The sequence below is a fragment of the Bombus huntii genome, chromosome 3, assembly GCF_024542735.1.
Source record: "Bombus huntii isolate Logan2020A chromosome 3, iyBomHunt1.1, whole genome shotgun sequence".
NCBI lineage: Eukaryota > Metazoa > Arthropoda > Insecta > Hymenoptera > Apidae > Bombus > Bombus huntii.
The window spans coordinates 501,911-521,025 of NC_066240.1; the positions used below are offsets into that span (position 1 = coordinate 501,911).

At 28.8% G+C, this 19,115-nt stretch overlaps 2 protein-coding genes and 1 long non-coding RNA gene across 8 annotated transcripts; 2 read left to right on the forward strand and 1 right to left on the reverse strand.

Moving 5' to 3' along the window:
• The first annotated feature begins 40 nt into the window (after positions 1-40).
• Positions 41-4,053, forward strand: LOC126863712 (protein stunted-like). 4 transcript variants are annotated; one of them, XR_007688957.1, is made up of 5 exons: positions 41-298; positions 385-515; positions 1,080-1,365; positions 1,937-1,988; positions 3,872-4,053. XR_007688957.1 is itself a non-coding variant. In XM_050614146.1 (4 exons), exons 1-3 carry the CDS (start codon positions 270-272, stop codon positions 1,948-1,950), a joined length of 174 nt encoding a protein of 57 aa, XP_050470103.1. In that variant the 5' UTR covers positions 64-269; the 3' UTR covers positions 1,951-1,988; positions 3,872-4,053. The 4 variants fall into 4 exon arrangements, 3 of the variants coding, with proteins under 3 accessions (XP_050470102.1, XP_050470103.1, XP_050470104.1); XM_050614146.1 differs by lacking the exon at positions 1,080-1,365 and having other exon boundaries at positions 64-298; XM_050614145.1 differs by lacking the exons at positions 1,937-1,988; positions 3,872-4,053 and having other exon boundaries at positions 1,080-1,368.
• On the reverse strand, positions 3,798-19,065 carry LOC126863704 (negative elongation factor D). Of its 3 annotated transcripts, none has more exons than XM_050614122.1 (12): positions 18,973-19,065; positions 17,268-17,448; positions 14,993-15,212; positions 14,802-14,909; positions 13,388-13,537; positions 9,905-10,035; positions 8,426-8,613; positions 8,086-8,338; positions 7,797-8,007; positions 4,436-4,576; positions 4,230-4,359; positions 3,798-4,126 (listed from the first exon to the last, which is right to left on the reverse strand). In XM_050614122.1, exons 2-12 carry the CDS (start codon positions 17,441-17,443, stop codon positions 4,092-4,094), a joined length of 1,743 nt encoding a protein of 580 aa, XP_050470079.1. In that variant the 5' UTR covers positions 17,444-17,448; positions 18,973-19,065; the 3' UTR covers positions 3,798-4,091. The 3 variants fall into 3 exon arrangements, with proteins under 3 accessions (XP_050470079.1, XP_050470078.1, XP_050470080.1); XM_050614121.1 differs by having other exon boundaries at positions 18,715-19,022; XM_050614123.1 differs by lacking the exons at positions 3,798-4,126; positions 4,230-4,359; positions 4,436-4,576 and adding an exon at positions 7,351-7,650 and having other exon boundaries at positions 18,715-19,024.
• LOC126863714 (uncharacterized) lies at positions 8,621-9,905 on the forward strand. Its single transcript, XR_007688959.1, has 2 exons — positions 8,621-8,823; positions 8,905-9,905. It is a non-coding gene; the product is annotated as an uncharacterized LOC126863714 (long non-coding RNA).
• Positions 19,066-19,115: the final 50 nt, after the last annotated feature.

Genomic DNA, 19,115 nt, shown 5'->3' on the forward strand with positions numbered 1-19,115 from the left:
AAATCGATTGAAGCGCCTTGAGAGACATTTTTTATCCCCAAAAGAGCCTTATCCCCTCCATTGGAGTTTCCAAATCTGAGTGTGTATACAAGAACAGTTATTGCAAGGAGTTATACAACCGTGGTTCCTTACGACTTACGCTTACGACTTAAGATCGTGAAATTAGATGCAGATATAAGAGATTCGGTTAAAAAACGATTTGATCAATTTCAATTTATCACATTGGAGTTAAATTAAAAGCACTATTTTAAATAAAGCTATTAGCAGAAATGTCTGCGTGGAGGCAAGCGGGATTAAAGTAAAATATTTATTTCAAAGATACTTGCTTTTAATGTTAAATATCCACTATTGAAAAACATTATATAATCTGTGTTCACATTTCAGTTATATTAATTATTCGCAAATAGCTGCCAGACTTGTTAGACAAGCTTTGAAAGCAGAGCTCCGATCAGATGCCCTAAAACGTGATGAAATAAACGTAAAATTTACCCAATGGAAAGATGGTAAACCTATTAGTAAGTATATAACTGTAATTTTTAACTTATTTTGTATTATTTATACAGAAAGATACAGTAATATTTTTAAATAACGTGAGTTTATATATATATTATATAAGATGTGTACATATATATCTGTGGCTGTACGGAAAAATGCTACATGTCACAATTTCAAAATGTTTGAATTTATGCATTAATTAAACTGTTGAATATAGGATTCATGTATTTCTCAGAAAAAATGCATAAAAATAAGTTTTATAGGTTCAAGAAAATAACGTAATTCAATCAAAGTTCAATATTCAATTCATATGCATTAGGCAAAACAATGCGAGTCCATCCAAATTTGGAGAATACGAATACTTTGATCTCTCATGTGTAATTGCTTTTATTTCCTATTTTCATTAATCTGCTTATACCATAACTTATTTTATATAAAATAAAATGACCAAAATTATATTCTACATATATTTTTATTTTATCAAGAATAGCATATTATTTTGAAAAAGACAATATGTACATTACTTTGTGTTACTATCTTATACAATTATACTATAATATAAACATTCTATTCTTTATTTGCAGGTAAAATAATTATAGTTACCAGGTTTTGTATTCTGTTCGATATAAAGCTATATTATTTCAGTATACTATTTAGTTACGTATAGTTAGAAATCATGTACCTTCAAAAATTGATCCATATCTATAAATCAGTATCTGAAAAATACTGGACAATTAGATCCATTTTAGCACATATATATTATATTTCACTATATGAAGTATCCTTCACCAGATGTTACTTCAATTCATGTGACTGTTATTATTTGCAGTGAGAAATGCTTCACATTGATTCAAATGGTTTCATAGAGAGGTGCATTCTTATGTTAATAGTTTTTTTTTTCTGTATGAACTTTGATATATCAGGAACTTATGAAAGTCAACTTTGTTTTTTTAAATGGAATCATATACCTTTTAATGCATTGACTGATGCAGCTCGTCACTCCCTATATAGAAATATTAACTGGTTTATACCTAAAAAAAATTTGTCAAATTTAATGTGTAAAGGACAAGGACAGACGCTAAGCGGTATTCTTGTGTTCACATTGTCTTTGTCTTTCATACATTGAATTTCACAAATCAAAGTTAAAATATTTGCTAAACTAATTGTTTTTCGGTATAAATAAGTTAATACTTTTGTGTAGGGACAAATTGCATCGATTGATGTATTTAAAAATATATGATTCATTTGCTATTTAATGAAAACACTAAAATTTCTATTCAATTTTTGTTCAATAATAAAAATACCCGGTAGTATGCGTTATTTTTGTCATAAGATAGTTGGTCAACAGTGTGTTAACAGGACACGTAGTGCGTACGTTATAGCATATTAAATTATGTGTATATATATATATATGACTTACAATAATACTTTTTCATTACAGCTGAAAAACAATAATAATAAACAAATAAACATGCGTAAATGTACAATCATGTGTAAGTCTTAAATTCGGATTTCATATAGCGTGAAATGTTTATATAGGAATGCATGAGCATTATTTATCACAAATATTTTAGTGCATAACATATAACAGCAAGGAGATTTAGATATGGAGATTCCCTGTTCAATATTAAATAATTTACTACTAACATATTTACTATATAAATGTGTGAAATGTGTGAAATTTATATAAGTACAAGGTATAATCGAACGGTATAATCATAGATAGTACAATCTAAGAAGGCTTGATATGATAAAATAGAAAGAAAATATATAATAATCATTTTTCAGACAAGATTTTAATTCTGAGTAAATCGATGTCGAAAATTCGTCGAGTACACGTGCACTTAGCTATAACTTGCAATGTATCGCTTTCAGTAATATATATATATATATCTACAATATATACAAAAAGTATTGGCATATCAGTGTATTTATTATAGCAACATATTAATTAATTAGGGTGATTTCGATGATTTTTGAATATGTTGTAAAACTCAATATTTTGATTAATTCTTTTCTGTACACTAAGAGCTGAGCTCGCTTAGTTTCCGAGATATTCGCGAAAAATTGCCGGTTCTTTTTAGAGTACATTGAATTATTCTGTATATAGTACATTCTATAACGTATGTGTGAATATTGCTGGTCACCAACTGCTATTAGTTATTTATTTATAGGTCCCATGCACAATTGCATATACAAGGCTGTAAGAAATGTTTGTTACAACTCAATTAAAAATGAATACCATTAATGTACATTAATTGGGTTTGGGTTTTCATACAACTGTACATATTTATAAATACTCGTTTATGAACAGAAAATAAATACCTAGCAACCAATACTGACGCATACGTTGGCACAGATTTACAACTATAGACTGAAACACACTGTAGTGATATCAGCAGTTTTTTTTAGAATATCTCAAATGCTAAGGTCGACCGCTGGTTATGTGTATAAGAAATAGTAGTTCAAAATATTGATATCTATAACATATTTCAAAATTATCAGAATCAAAGATGAGCTACCTTTCTGTTTAAAATACCACAAAGAATCAGTTAATGCAAATAAAATCGTGATTCCATTTTTTAAAAAATGTACATTTGGATGTGCCGATGCATTTCTGTGAAAAATTGAACTATATGATAATAAACAGTGCAATGTAATGCAAACAAAGCAGTCTACAATAAGAACAGAGTTATAGTTCGGTTCGGTCACTAAGTCTAGGTTCGGACCAGAATTCGCCTTGTGGGGTTGGTTTCTGATCACCATTGATGTTTTTATCACCATTTGACCGACCCCGGTTTCGTCGGCATTGTTTATTTATCGACATGTTGAAATCACTGACAATATTTTCGTCGACGCTCATTTCACCGAATTGAGTGAGTGTCTCTGAGTGTCGAGGAGTACATTGTTGGTATATAAATGATGTCGATAAAACTGGCATCGATAAAGATATTGTCACAAACTAATCCCACCCTGTACATATACAATTAGGAATCGTTAAAATCTAAACTAGATTTTTCCCTTTTAAGTGAAAATGAGGATTTATTCGGAAACACTTCCAAGCAAAAATAATATTAAACATTTTCATCTCATTTTCATATAGAAGCATTAGTTTCGGGATTGTATAATACCATGAATATATGCTCTGTATGTTAAGAGATACCTTGTACATCATAATTGATTAAATACTAATAGTGATATACACTAACATATAGTTAAAAAGCATATGTTACATATAGAATATGTTATAATTTTGTTATGGACCGTTTGACATTTTAACGTTTTATTGAGCAGAAATTAAACTTGTTTAATTTTATTCATTTATTTAAAAAATTTGGTAAGTTACAAAAATTACATTTTGTTATTTTTGTTGCAGAAAATCCATAAATTATGATATCACAGATCGAGGAAAAACTCATCCAACTCTTCAAATATATATATACATATCCTTGGATATTGTATATGAAATCAGAAAAGGATCTAATAAAATAGTATAGAAAGAATTTATATATAGCAATTCAACATTCTTATATGAAGTAAAAATATCTAATAATATTATGAGCTTCTTTCATTTAATCCACCTTCCTTGCGATAGATCATCTTATAGTCGGGCAATGTGCTTTACAGTGTACTGAAAAAGTCAGATCAGAAATTAAATATAATCTACATGTAAGATTTTATAAACTCAGATCAGAAATTAAATATAATCTACATGTAAGATTTTATAAACTCACCTATAAATTCTGAAACAAGATCATTGTCGCTATCACCACGCATTGTACCTGTAATTTCTTCATCTTCAACCATAGGAAGAAATAAATGAATAAATTCAGCTGTATATGGTGGAGCTATTGCTTCTAAAACCTAATACAATACCATCTTAGTATCATTAAGCATGCTGTGTATGTACACATTTATTTAAAAAATAATTTTACAATACCTCTGTAACAAAATATCTAATTAACGATACATCTGTGTCTCCACGTTGCCAACACTGTTTGATGTAACACACTACTGGTACCACGCAACCTCTACTTAATAAGTTCACCATTCTATCAATTAACATTTTTTTCATTTCCAACTGAAAGTTAAAGAAGAAAGGTTATTAATTCACAAAAATAGTAAGTATAAAATTGCTACTAATGTGTTTTACATTCGTTTCCTTAACAACGTGCTAAATAAGTAAAAAAATTAATAAATAAATTATAAACTTACTCATAATGAATGCCCAAAATGGCACAACTAAGAATGAAATGACTACAGATGAAAAAAGCAAGAATGAATTTTTTTAATCTTTTGAGTAACAAATAATTTTCGGAACTATGTGCCTTAAGAGTGACATTCTTTTCGATATATATGTTAAAAGAAATTCATTCTATATCAAGTAATTGATTATATTATATCAAATTTGATTGAACTTTACTCAAGAACAAAAAATTATTGATTTTTTATATTTTTAATCTTGTACTTTTCGATACTTAGAATTTGAAAATACAAGTTTTAAGTTGCGGTCTATCTAGTGGTGTGGTATGAATCTAGTGGTTCAAAAGTTATGACTATATAAAATTGAACATTTCCAGAATATATTGCACATTATTTTAACGCTATATTGACTTCTATCCATGTTCTGTGCAATGATTGGACTCCATGGAACCACTGACTGCACGTGAATTGCAGTTATTTTGGCGGGTTAAATCAAATGTATTTGACTACATGTATTTTGCGTATGTTTGATCTTTCACCCTGATATAACTTTTATATTTATCTCATAATACTTTTTCCAATGTTTCCGGGGTATTCATTTGTGTATTTTTACGTCGTTACGTTTATTTTCGTCTTATTTTCTTTTTTATCGCCTTTTTTATAGTCTTTCACTTTATTTTTTATTCCTTTTCATTCATTTCAAACGTTATGCCAGGTTAGCTGTAGAAGGATACGTACATAAAACAGTCAATCACCATGGTTTTGGTCCGGGTTAGGATTTATTTCCCAAGCGTCGTGGAACGGTCGGTTACGTTAGTATAAGCTAACTTTTTCGCGAATTTAATTACAGCCTCTCATGGTATGCATACTCAAAAAATAAAATCCAATTGGCAACCATCTAAATACTGAAAAAGGGTCGCTTCCATGATGACATATTTGTCGATCGCCTATACGAATTTTTATATCGACATTTTTTCCGTCATAAGAATATCGATTTGATGGCATCGTTGATGGGCGAAATCCGAAGATATTACATTTTTTAATAAGGTAAGCGTAAGTTGAGAGCACGTAAATGCTCATCTGTGCGGTTCACTCATTGGATGAGGTATGGGTAGAAGCCAATATGACGTTAAAGTAACAATATCCTAAAAATGGTTAGTTTTACATAATTGCAATTTCTAAACCACTGTTTCGCAACTTCAAACCTGCATTTTCGGATTCATTAATCTACCGAAAGCATAAAAAATTGGGTATAATTGTACGTAAAAGAAGTCAATAATTTTTGATCCTCTAAAATAATATTCAATGAAAATAGTAATTTTTCTTCAAAATAAGAGTTCATTAGTTGTTATTTAAAAATACGGAATAATATATGTCAAATTTATTACGAAGATATTTTAAAACATCCGCAAAATAATTTTAATTATATAGAATATTTGATTTTAATTGTATTATTGCAAATATTTTAAGAAGTATCCTTAGAAGAAGAAAATGCTTTGTGAAAAGTTGTCGAAGATCGGGGACGACATTGTGGATAATAGAATATAAGTAGGATGTTGCTAGATAGAGATACAATCATATCAGAGAGCTGTGATGTCGCCCGAAGGCTGTAGATCGTCGCAATGTCAATAATCTCTATCGCCGCGATAGTGCGTGTTATCTAAATGTTCGAAAAGCGTGTGGATCGCTTTCAACTTTTGACTTAGCGGTAATAAAGATACTCTCGGCGAAATAATCGGCTACATTAACGGTATACGGTATAAAAAGATGTTCAGAATGACAAGCTTAACAACATGTGTACATATGTTTCAAGCTTATTCAAATCGGTGAAATATCCCCTTTTTTACATAATTACCGATTATATTTTTCACTTGCGGCATCCCATTGAAGTGCCATATCTATCTCGTTTTCTCTTGTTATATCTATCTTCTCACTTTTCGAGCTGTGCAGGAGTCAATTCTTAGAAGAAAAACACTATTCTAAAAATCTATATTTCAAGTGGTCTTTGGAAGAGAGAGAGAGACAGAGAGAGAACCCTTGAATGTCGAATTACCAAAAAAAAGTATCGGGCAACCCAAGCATTCATACGTTGCGAGTACCTACTACGCCAAAGTCTGTAATCTCGAGTACCCGTACATCCAAATCTGCGGCAGATTATTAAGTTTTTTTCGAACATATGTAATTTCAAACGTAATATTTTGTTTTCCTTTTTCATTTTTTCTTACGTTTCCACTGTCGAGTTAATGTATGTTAAACATTACTTTTATAAGAAAAAAGTTGTCACATTAGGTTAATTATAAAACATGATTATTGTCATAGAAATTCTGGAATGATTATCAAGAACTGCCGACTTAACGGTCATGAATTTCCTTCATTGAGGTTATGTAAAAGAAAATGTTTATGCATACTAAACCACAATAGTTGATAAACTAACAAGTCCTTTTCCACAAAAAGGATGGATTATAAACACATTCCGCAGTATCATAATGCTAAGAATAATATGTAAGAAATGCTAAGAACTCTTTAAAGCTAAAGAGGAAGAAGACAAGCATGCATTAGCAATTAAGTCAATATCTTTGAATATTTAAAAATTTAAATAAATTCATTACTTTCATTGTGCTATAAACTTTCATTTGTCAAACTTTGTGTCATAAACTTTCTAATAAAATCATACAGGAAATACCTAAATTTTTCTCATTACTATTCATCATTTTGCAGAAAGAAATACGTCATGACATTCCAGGAAATATAAGGATAAATTAATTATTTTTAATACAAATATGTTAATACCTTTTTATAGGGAATTAGTTGTATCGATCAGTGCATTAAAAATTATATGATTCCACTAAAAAAATGTATGTATCCCACTAAAAAAATGTCATCTATCTTAAATACCTTCACCTGCAACATCCTGCTATATTTTACGACGTTCTGACGATCTCTTGTAATGTCCTAAAAGTATACTCTTCTACCTAGCGTACTTTTCGAAATATTTGCAATAGTAAATTAAAGTGGATACACTCTGTATATATACACTCTGTAGTATACACTCTGCATATTGATATTAATTATTAAACATATGGTTAAAATATTCTTACCTGCACAAGTATTTCCAGTTCGTCTTGTTTACTTTCAAATAACTGTACAAGAAGTTGTAACACTTTTGGATGCAGTAAAGAATGGCAAACTACAACTTCATCAAGTAATGCAAGATGTACAGGACAATGTTCTGTGCACAATTTAAAATATGATGGTTCAGTTACAGTACACTCCACCCATCTAATTATACCTACACTTACAACAGGAAATCTGAAAGAATGTTGATTTTACTATATATAGAAATAAGAAATATCATATGACCACTAATATAATTTGTATACATTATACCTTATGCACTGATATAAAGTTTGTAATTCTGCTATCAATTCAGTAGATCCTTTATTAATGTTACAAATGTTATGGACTTTTTCTATAGCTTGAATAGTTGTTTTTAATTCATCCTTATTTAATTTCCGTGAATGCGTCTTCTTGGCTGGAATATCACATACACTAGCTGCATAAGCTAATAAATATATGTATTTAGACTTATGCTCCGGATTAATTTTTACACCCGGTTTAAAAAGTGCATCAACTAATAGTTCTGGAATTAATGAATTATTATTTTGTATATATTATAGCAGCTGTAAAAACAACAAATTGCAATTTTATAAATTATGTATATTAATACCTAAGAATTGTGGATTACGAAGTAATTCTATAGGAGGTGGTTCCGCAGTCGAATAATTTCGAAATAATACGGTAATATCAGCAGGATTTAAGGTATTCCGTGATAACATGGATGCAAGTGCTTGACATGCACTAGGGCTACTTGAAGCTCCATTAAGTGCCATTGTTATTGGAGTAACATCATGATGGCTGTAAATATATACATATATAATACATATATGAATTATAAAATCAGTGTGCAATAATGTTGTATTTATTAAATTTTTAATTAATTAAAACTCGGTGTTAATTAAATGATGGTTATCCCCATGAATTCAATATGAATTATATTTTTAACAAATGGAATAAACAGACAACAAATTACCTACACTTCAATAAACAGCTTTTACTAATAATTTTGTGAGTTGTTTTTGATAAAAATGATTTCAAACAAAGACTAGAAAACAATATATTTCATTAATGTTAATAAAATATTTTCAGAAAGCAAACAGTTGATATAAAAATAATATATGTATCTACTAAATAGGGAAACAACCAACTTTTTTCCCGAAATCAGATAATAGCAGTCAATTTATAGAATAGACACAATCGCTCAGTATTATCACTTATAACAGCTATAATCTGTACAATAACGATCCATCACTGAGTTATCTAATTGCGACATCCATGAAAAAGTTAACGAAACTGTAAATCTTATTTTGAATGATAATATTACATAAAGAAAATTCAAGGCTCTAACAGCCACAGACTTGTATCTACAGATATCCTTATTCCCAAATATCATATAAGGATGTGTAGTTTTAAAATAAACTTTTATTGTTATTCACCACGTAAAATAAGTTTAAACAAGTAAATCTCATTACTAGCTAAGCATTATGTCCGTGGGACACCACTCCAAGATTTTAATTTATATGAATGCGATACTACCCTGCAACGACCCCCCCCCTGCCTCGAGTGCCTATGAAGATTTCCATCACGTAAAAAAAAACGGCACATTATGTTTATCTTCTGACAAAATCCAAAATTTCCCTATATTTGTAAATAAACAAGCAACAAACATTAATCTTTAAAGCTTACACAATTTCCGCATTTCTCTCTATTCCTGTTACTATTACTAGCCTCTTAATCTAATTACTGTAACTAGTCATTACTATCATTATCATTACTATACTTATACGTTGTGTGCTTGCTACATGACATTATCAAGTGTAATATCATATGCATGTATACGATGTCCTATGATCGATAATACATTTTATCGTGTGGCTGAAGAGTTAAGATAATCAAAATATTAAGAAAACCATATGATAATTTATGTTGTCTCTGTTTGTTTGTGCTCTCTGTTTAAACAAATTAGAGAAATTTGGAAAACAAACTTATTAATATTCTTTGTTATTAGATTCTATTGATCCTAAGTTGAGAACAATTGAACACTCTCTGACTGTATATACTCGATAAAGTAATAAAAACTTTTTCTTACTTCTGTTGAGCGCATTTAGTGATTTCCTGAGAAAGCCTTTTCATCATAAATCCACCACGTGATTCTTGTGCAAGAATTTGCAACAATACTTGACTGTAGACGTAAGTGTGTTGTCCATGACATACCATTTTCTGGCAAAAAAAAAATTATATAAAGACATTATAATATTTTAAAAATATACTTTTTACTATAATACAAATACACACTGTAATCGTCCCTCTATAATAAAAAGCAACTACGAGCAAAAAGGAAGAAGGTGATTAAAATCTAAAAGAAAGCAGGAACTCCCAGAAAACGAAAGCGTTCATTAAGGTGGAGTTAAAGGAATTACAATTCATAAGTCTATACTGTATGAAGATAATGATGCCTGGCATAGGCTAAACATACAGTCAGGACTATACATTCGGTTAATATAGCGAGTAAAAAAATTTGAAGGATGATTTCTGAAACTAAAATAAGATGAAAATCAAGAATAAAAAGATTGCGTTTTCTACTTTGTTTTTTAGTTATTAACAATTAAAAATTAGCCGAAAACGCGATTTTTTTATTCTTGATTTTTCTCTTATTCTAGTTTCAAGAATCACCTCTTAAATTTTTCTACACCTATAGCAGAACACCCTATATATAGTCCTGGAACTAGCGTCATTGCTACGTAGTCAATATAATAGTCAATATAAACTTTAAAAATTTGTGTGTCGATAGTTTTGATAACAAAAATGAACAAATTCAATTCCTGGCTGGACGAACGTAGGGATGGGAGATAGAGAAATGTGCTGCCAAACATGTCAAACTTGAAGGTGAAATTTTGCGGAAAGTACAGAAGTTGAAAAAATCAACCCTCTAGTGGAGTAGTTATCCTCAGTTTAGTAGAAAATTATCCTTTCCGGTATTTCATGGAAGACTGTTGTATGGTAACTACAATTTTTTAATTTTATCTAGACTGAACCTTTATGTAATAGCAGATTTTATCCTGAAATATGTAAAAGAATGCCCTAGCAGCATTAAATTTTTTTTTTAAATCTTAGCGAACAATTGACATAAAGAACATGATTCCGGCAAACATAATTTATTTTTCTCTTTTTTTTATTTAATTTAATAAACGATCAGTTTTATTATTGTAAAAATTACTACCATATGTTTTCGGATGATGATTTACATTTTGAATTTGATTCTTGATTTCATGTCAGAATGACGAAGATCAGAATTCCGAGGATGACGATTGAGAAGTTTAAGATGATTGAGAGGGGTGTTTTATTATTTATATAAAGTTGAGACATCCGCATCATACCGCACGGCGATTTCAATGGTCTGATATGAGTTTTTCAAATATATTTCCGGATATAATCTACTGTTACACGAAGTTTTAGCCTAAATAAAATTAGGAAATTGCAATTACTGTTCGACAGCCTTTAATGAGTTACCAGAAAGGATTTGCTGTATTAATGGACTTCCAGGGTTGAACTTTCATTAATGAGTTGATTTTTTATATATTTTATTGTTTCATTTCCTAGTACAAGAAGTTTCAGTTTCTATATTTTCAGCAAAATATCACTTTCCAGTTATACCACTTTAATAAGTTTAACAGTGTACCTCTCATCCCATGTCCATGTCCACCCAGCCAGGTATAGATTTTATTTATTTCTGCTATCAAAGCTATTGGCGTACAAATTTTATGTTATTGCCTCCATAAAAATGACATTACTCTGGAAGAGTAATATATTGTGACAGAATAGCAAATAAATAATTAATTGGAAGTCATTCACATTTTCTTGCAATTACTAAATCTCAATTCCAATGAAATAAGTTAGAATAAATTGAATGTGAAAATGCAGCAGGATTGTATAATTATGAACACTTTGGAAACTAGATTTAAATTAGAATCCAATTTTATAGATATAAATTACACTAAAAAATGAATTACTCTATATAGAATGCTTTTGGTATAGAATTTGGAACGGAAATGAACCTGGACACATATTTTAAATTACAATTATAATGTACTCTCTGCATATTTAATCCAACTTCTATATAACAGGTATTATCAATCATCTTCTTGTGAATTCGAATAATTTGTGAAGAGACAAAAAGATTGCAACATTAAGAATAAGAAATTACATTATCATATATATAGGTTATCTCATTTAATAGGTTATCTATTAATGTATATGTCGGAGATGAAAGGAAAGCCGAAGCCTTTCCTTGGAAATTTTGGGAACATCCTCTAGTACCTTAGCCTAGATTTTATTATAGTTGTAATTGCTTAAGATTTGTAATAAGCGAGATTGGGTTCGAGGTGACAATCGGTCGCTGAACGTAGCCACGGTCACGGGATGGATGTTTTATCTAACGGAGGTCTGGAGTGGTTGTATGTGTTTTCCGAGAAATGTGGTTGTGGCGGCATGCGGCCTCGAGAGCGGGCCGAGCCACGTGTGATGTTGCCTCGGAGGTGCCGATGCAATGGGACATACATTGTATTAGTAATCAAAACTCCAGGCAGAAACTGCCTAGCAACGGCGTTTGGAACTTTCTCGATGCTTCCAACGAGTGTGCGTAGCAACGGCGTTTGGAACCTTCTCGATGCTTCCAAACGGGTATAGAAAACAAAATGCAATCGTACAGGGAGAAAAATCTCCACGAGGCTGGCATTCTTGCGACTGCCTTGGAGAGTGATACATCGAGCATTTTCGACGATCGCATTTGCGTCTAAGTTAGTTTCGCTTAGTAAGGAGTTATCCCGGTGACCGTGGATTCGTTTGAACTCAAACATTGCTAATAGTATTATTTAATTTAATTATTCGTAGATCGTATTATTCATTAGGCTTAGTGTTTGTTAGACTTATTATTAGTCGTACTTATTATTTGTTAAGCTTAGTGATAGACCTGTATATACGTGTAAATAAAATCTCGGCTTTGTGAAACGATGGCTAGTCCACATGAAGAGTCGTCGCGCGCCCAAAATTCGAATCGTGACCCGACATATATATATATAATGAAACTATGTGTACAAAAAATGATTTCAAGTATTTACAAAAAGGAACTATGCAGTCAGAATTATGCTAGTTGAAGACATAAAGATAGAAAATTTTTATACATATATAACTACTTAATATCTCTTAATTTCTCATTGACTGTTTAAACATTTTTACAATTAAATTATATTTCTTGTTTTACATTCTGCAATTTTTAAGAAAATTACATACAAAACAATATAATTAAATTTACCTTATTATTGTGTGTTATATTATAGAAAATACATTCAAAAACTATATCCAAAAAAATATAAGTGACTTTCACTTGATTTGAATGCCTTCACGTAACAAATTCCTTTCTTCATATTATATTGCCCTTGAATTTTTATACAGGACATTGCTTTATGCTTAAAAGACTTTCCAAAAATCTTATTCTGTATGTGTATGAAATATAATATACACATATTATACTTTAAATTGATTCAGAATATAAATCATAAATAATAATACTTACTGCACATTCTTGTATACTTGACTGCCAATCTTCTGTATTTTGCAAAAATCCAGCAATTGCAGTTTTTAAAACTCGTGAAAATACTTCAATTTGTTGTGCAGCTGTTGAAATGCTTGTAATTTCACCTTGAAATCCAGCATCAGATATAAGCTGTAAGAAATGTAAAAAGGATACAAAAATTCAATAAAATTTGTATAGTACGTATTAAATGTTTGTAAAATATTTCATATATAATAATTGTGCAAAAATTATATTATTGCAAACAAATTACTTGTGTAATATAATAAAAGTTGATGATACATATATGTACAAAATTTGTGTACAAATTTCAATCTGCTAGTTATCTTTTAACCAGAAATTTCTATGATCGTGAAATTAATAATCAACAAAGACGAACAAATCTCAGATATACTGAGATGAATTCTTCCAAATATAAATACATATAAGCCACTTATTATAAAAATAGGGTAAGTCCATTTTCTTTATTAATGAGATATTTAAGGTTTCGTGGTTCATACAATTAAGAAATATAAGTACACCCTAGAAAGGTTTCACCATGTTGTATATACTTTTAACACAGGTAAATTTACTACGCAACGATTTTTATAAGAATACATTACGAAAAAAGGTGTTTTTATAAATCTGAGATAGAGTTGCCTCATTTTCATAATTAATGATAAAAATTTAGTCGTTTGCCTTGTTCCAAAAATAGTGAATGAGAGTCGAATTAATCGAAATAGTTAATAACTATTTCTGGTGGCAGCAATTACCATTTTGATTTAAATATAACTCGAAAAATCTAACTGTTACGAACACCGAAGATCAAGGCCAGATCGTAACAGTCTTTCATTTATTTTTTCAAAAACCGTCCGTTATACGGAAAAAAAGGAATATAACATAAAAAGTGCATTTTGGCTATATTTATAACTTTCGTCTGACATAATTTTTATATAATCGATAATTTAGAAAATAATCGAATAAAACTGATTTTATTATAAATACTTAAATAATTATTTTAATGTTTAAGGACTCAGGGGCATGCTTTTTCGTTATTCAATCGAGTTCAAATTCTGCACAAATTATTTTTTTAATATTCAACATCTCAAAAAAACTTTGTTTTTATAGAATTATTATTAAACTATGTTATAAGCATAAAAATTGGTAAATTCTGAGGTACATTTAAAAATGTTTGTAATTGTCATTTTTCTATGCATTTTAATTTATAGAATTAGTTAGCATGACTTCTAAGTGATTCAAATAATACACTACAAATAATGCAGAAGAATTTAGTTCAAAGAGCACACCTCTTATATGTATAATGTTATTACTACTATTATATTTATCTATAAATGTAATAACAATATTTCCAACAATTCCTATTTGAATAAAAGCAATATTTTAATAGAAATCTTACCTTTATAGTGAAGTTTAACATCAAGCAATCAGGATATTCTTCTGCAAGTCTGTAAATAAGTGACCGCCAAGTAGGATGTTGTATCATTTCCGTTAACCAAGCAGGAGTCTGATACACAAAATATTGAACTTTAAGTATTGACTAAGATTTAATATTTAATTCAAAAATCAATGAAGGATTAAAAAACTTACTTCACCCTCCTCTGTGAAGATTTTATCTGCTTTTTTGGGATCAAATGTTTTCAATATCATATCTTTTAAGTTGTTTTCTACCATTGCTTGTACATCTGTAACTTTAACTCCAGCGAGAATAAGCCATTCTGCAAGAAGATTTGCCATTTGAGCACAAGCTGTATAGTTTTTAGATAACAACTCTATCACTTGTTCTGGGTTTCCACCAGCTTGAAAATATCTATAAAGTGGGAAAAATAATGATATAATATAAAAAATATCATTACATTTTTTTTAAATTTCACAAACAGTGCACCAGTGCATAATTAAATACACATATTGAAATTAACATCATCTATAGTAGCTACAAAAAAGCACATATCCTTACTTTCTAATAAAGCATTCCTTTATCAAATTCTAGATTTATAATCACATGAAAACACTACTATATAACTAATATTACTATACTATAGTACTATTATGTGATATAAAATTTAATATACTGGGACCTAATTAATTAATATATAAATGTTATAATAAATATAATGGCTTGCAAATACTTTTTGTAATCATTCCATATAATAATCTAAATAGTTGTTTAAAATAAATAAAAAGCAAGAAAAGATTAAACTATATATACTTTATTAAAACACTTTGCAGGAAAATAAGTAATGGAGAGTATTTTATTAAATAAAAAAATTTTAATCTCTATTAAAAACTAGTTTAATGACCATAGTAACTTATAATCAAAGAAACATTATTACCAAATATTGTCTTTAAAATCAGAGAATGTTTACTTGTATATTTTTGTACCATTAAATGAAAATTTCATCCTGTATGTAACATTATTTAATTTTTTATAAAATTATGAATCCATTATTTACTTATATCTACAGGTAATAACAATGTTGTGTTAATAAAATTCATTAAATAAAACTAATGAATGTAGTAAGAGGAATATCATCAATATTTAGTTTCTATTTCATCATTAAATATACATAATGAATTTTTGTGTAATAATTATAAATTCTATAATAGAGAATTTTATTTCAGTCTTTTCATGATTGTTTAATATGAAAACATGAAATGATTATTATGAGATTTGATAAAATATATAGAAATGTGCAGACCCTCCCTGTTTCTCAGGGTTTCGGGATGGATCAGTAGAAGTTCGGGCGGGATCTCCATATCCATATCACTTGGGCTCCCGAATGGTTCGGGATCCTAAAACTCGATTTGGGTATCGACCATAGAAGTATGTATCAGCATGAACAAGCAGCCTAACTTCGTGTCAGCTCAACTAAAATTGCACGAATCGACTTAAGGCTTGGAAGCCCAAGATCCAGCTATTAGGAGGAGATAAAGTAATTACAAAATAGTACAATAACTTCACAAAATAAAATATGTATAAAACTAAAATAAAAAAACCATAAGCAAATAAAAACACACTATTCGCTACAAATTCTATACAAAGAAAAAAAATATTCTACAATCTCAAATTTGCAAAATTATTATTAAAATAAAAATAATTTTCTTCCAAAATTTTAAATATAAATTTTGAATATGAATATTTATTCATGTAAAGCTTATTATCATCGTTTCTTTTTATATCTTTATCTCCTCTTAATATTTCCTAATAGTTGGATTTTGGGCTTCTGAGCCTTGCCAATCCCATTCGACTTGTCGAATTGACAAGAAATTAGACTGCCCACTTTTAATTATTTAGCATGCTGATACATAAATCTATTGCTGATACTCGAATCGAATTTTGGGATCTCGAGTAATACAAGTATATCAAGATCCCGCCCGAATTATCTTCTATTTATAGTTCATATAGATTTGAGTTAGGTGTCATTTTATCCAACTGACATGGGTCGGTCAGTAACCAACACCAACCCATACCCTGTTGCAGATGCACAATTATAGGCAGGATTTACTGTGTGTGGTACTGACACTATAGATGGTTTCTTGGGAATATCTTGGAAATTAAGAGAATCCAACATTTTCGTGAAAGGAAAAGTTGTTCCAAATGTTGGGTTTTACAACATATTCGAAAACCAGTGAAATCACTGTTAAAGCTAAACTTCTAAATAATTACCTAATATCTTATATAATATAATATAATATATAATATCTAAATCATTTTGTTTAGCAATATAAGAATTAAATTTCTCTGGCTTATGATTCGGCAATATGTTTCAAATTTTGAAGCAAACTGCGTAGATACATTCAATATACTATATATCTATAATGAGTAAGATTAATGTGAACTGCACTATTTAATAAATCACTATACCTTTTAAGTTGTGCAAAGATACCAGGCTCCATAATGTAATCTGGTGTTTTAAATTTATCCAAGCATTCATTTAATATCTCTTGAGGATTATCAAAACTATCTTCTCCTATGCATTCTTCACTTCTTGTCATTTCTTCTGTCCAAGCTCCACGATCCTCATCATAATCCATCTCCATTATTTCTAAAAATAATACATAATATTTAATAAAATGGTTTTTCTTCTACATATTGATTAGTAATATAAATTTTAAAAATTTTTGCTTTGTTATGAATTGATATTTCTGTTGCAACAAACAGCTATTAAAAAAGGAAAAAATGGAAGAACTAAAAGTTTCATTACTACTCTCAAACAATAAAATTATATAAACTAAATGTTGGAAATAAATATGTCTCAAATAATTGAAATAATTTTATTTTTTCTTCAAATTGGAAAACTATTGCTTATATATCATATCATCTGAGAGTAGCTATTAAGGTAAATTTAATGATATACAAGACATAAGATTAAAACAATTAACTTCATATGATTTTTTATGTCATCATATGTGTTTAATATATCTTTTGCTTTATTTCGACAATCACAATTACCCTCTATTTAAAAAAATTGTAACTATTATGATTGGAAATGCTATGATTGAAATTAAATTATATTAATTATATATCATGTATAAAAAACAAATATAAATATTCAATTTCAAACTTTTGCGACTTATTCTGAACAGATTGGTAACAAAAATAACGCACACTTGCAACTTGACATCTTGGTATCTTGTGTCTGAAACTTTCTATGACATAAAAATTCTTACTCTTTCAGTATTTCTTTTAATATACAGACAACAATAAACAATAACTCAAAAGATTTTTTCTCCTGTTATCTTCATAGTATAGTATAATAGTATAATGTAATTTTTGTTAGTCTTTGAATGTCTACTAAAAATATAAAGCTTAGAAACTAAAAATACGCAGTATCTGAATCTTTTTGTGACCATCTGTATACATTTTGTAAAAAGTAACCTAAGATTTATTTTGATATTTATATATTGTTATCAATTTTATAAAGTATTAATGTCTAGTTATTTAAAATAGATTAAAAATCTCTCTCTCTCAATTATATATTTTCATGAAAATTATTGGTACAAATTCTTGTTTATATAATTCTTTTTTCACGAAATCTAAACATTTATTATAAATAAGATAGTACAACCAGGCAATAATATTAAAAAACAAAATCTCAGCAGTATATTAATTAGCAATATTAGTCCAAATGAAAGATGTACTTCCTTTACTAAATATATAGGTATCTTAACCTATATATTAATATGTACTCTTTGTATACATATAGAAATTTTAAAGCTAAAGATAGGTTAACTATTCAACATATTTATTTTAGTTAATACTTCCATAAAAACTATTAAATATTTTATACTTTTTAATGAAGATTACTTACTTTTAATTTGTTATGATAGATTTAACGCACAAATATTTTTAAGTATTTTATAAATACGTAATACAATTATAGACAAATAATATAGATAAACATGTAATATATTGAGCTAAAGACTCATACTAAATGTTTCTTTCTAATATAATGTATTAAAAAAGAAATTGTGTTTTTTTATACTTCAGGTAACAATGAAAAGCTTTCATAATAGAAAACTCTCATGTACTGATATACTTAAAGATTGCAAATACATCATACTACTACCTATATACTTTATAGTTAATACCACGATCACGTTGATTCTACCAAGGAAGAAATACAAACCACATATGTATTGGGAAACTTAGTGGAAGCGTGGCTTAGATTTCAGTCCTCTAGTGACATAATGGCGAACTACTAACGGTAGA

Coding starts and splice junctions, on each gene's coding strand:
- LOC126863712 (XM_050614145.1), top strand. CDS start 270: ATGTCTGCGTGGAGGCAAGCGGGATTAAA. Junction 299..384: donor TGGAGGCAAGCGGGATTAAA/GTAAAATATTTA, acceptor TTCACATTTCAG/TTATATTAATTATTCGCAAA. Junction 516..1,079: donor GAAAGATGGTAAACCTATTA/GTAAGTATATAA, acceptor CTTTATTTGCAG/GTAAAATAATTATAGTTACC.
- LOC126863704 (XM_050614122.1), bottom strand. CDS start 17,443: ATGGAGATGGATTATGATGAGGATCGTGGAGCTTGGACAGAAGAAATG. Junction 15,213..17,267: donor ATCTTTGCACAACTTAAAAG/GTATAGTGATTT, acceptor CCCACTTTATAG/ATATTTTCAAGCTGGTGGAA. Junction 4,360..4,435: donor TTAGATATTTTGTTACAGAG/GTATTGTAAAAT, acceptor GTATTGTATTAG/GTTTTAGAAGCAATAGCTCC.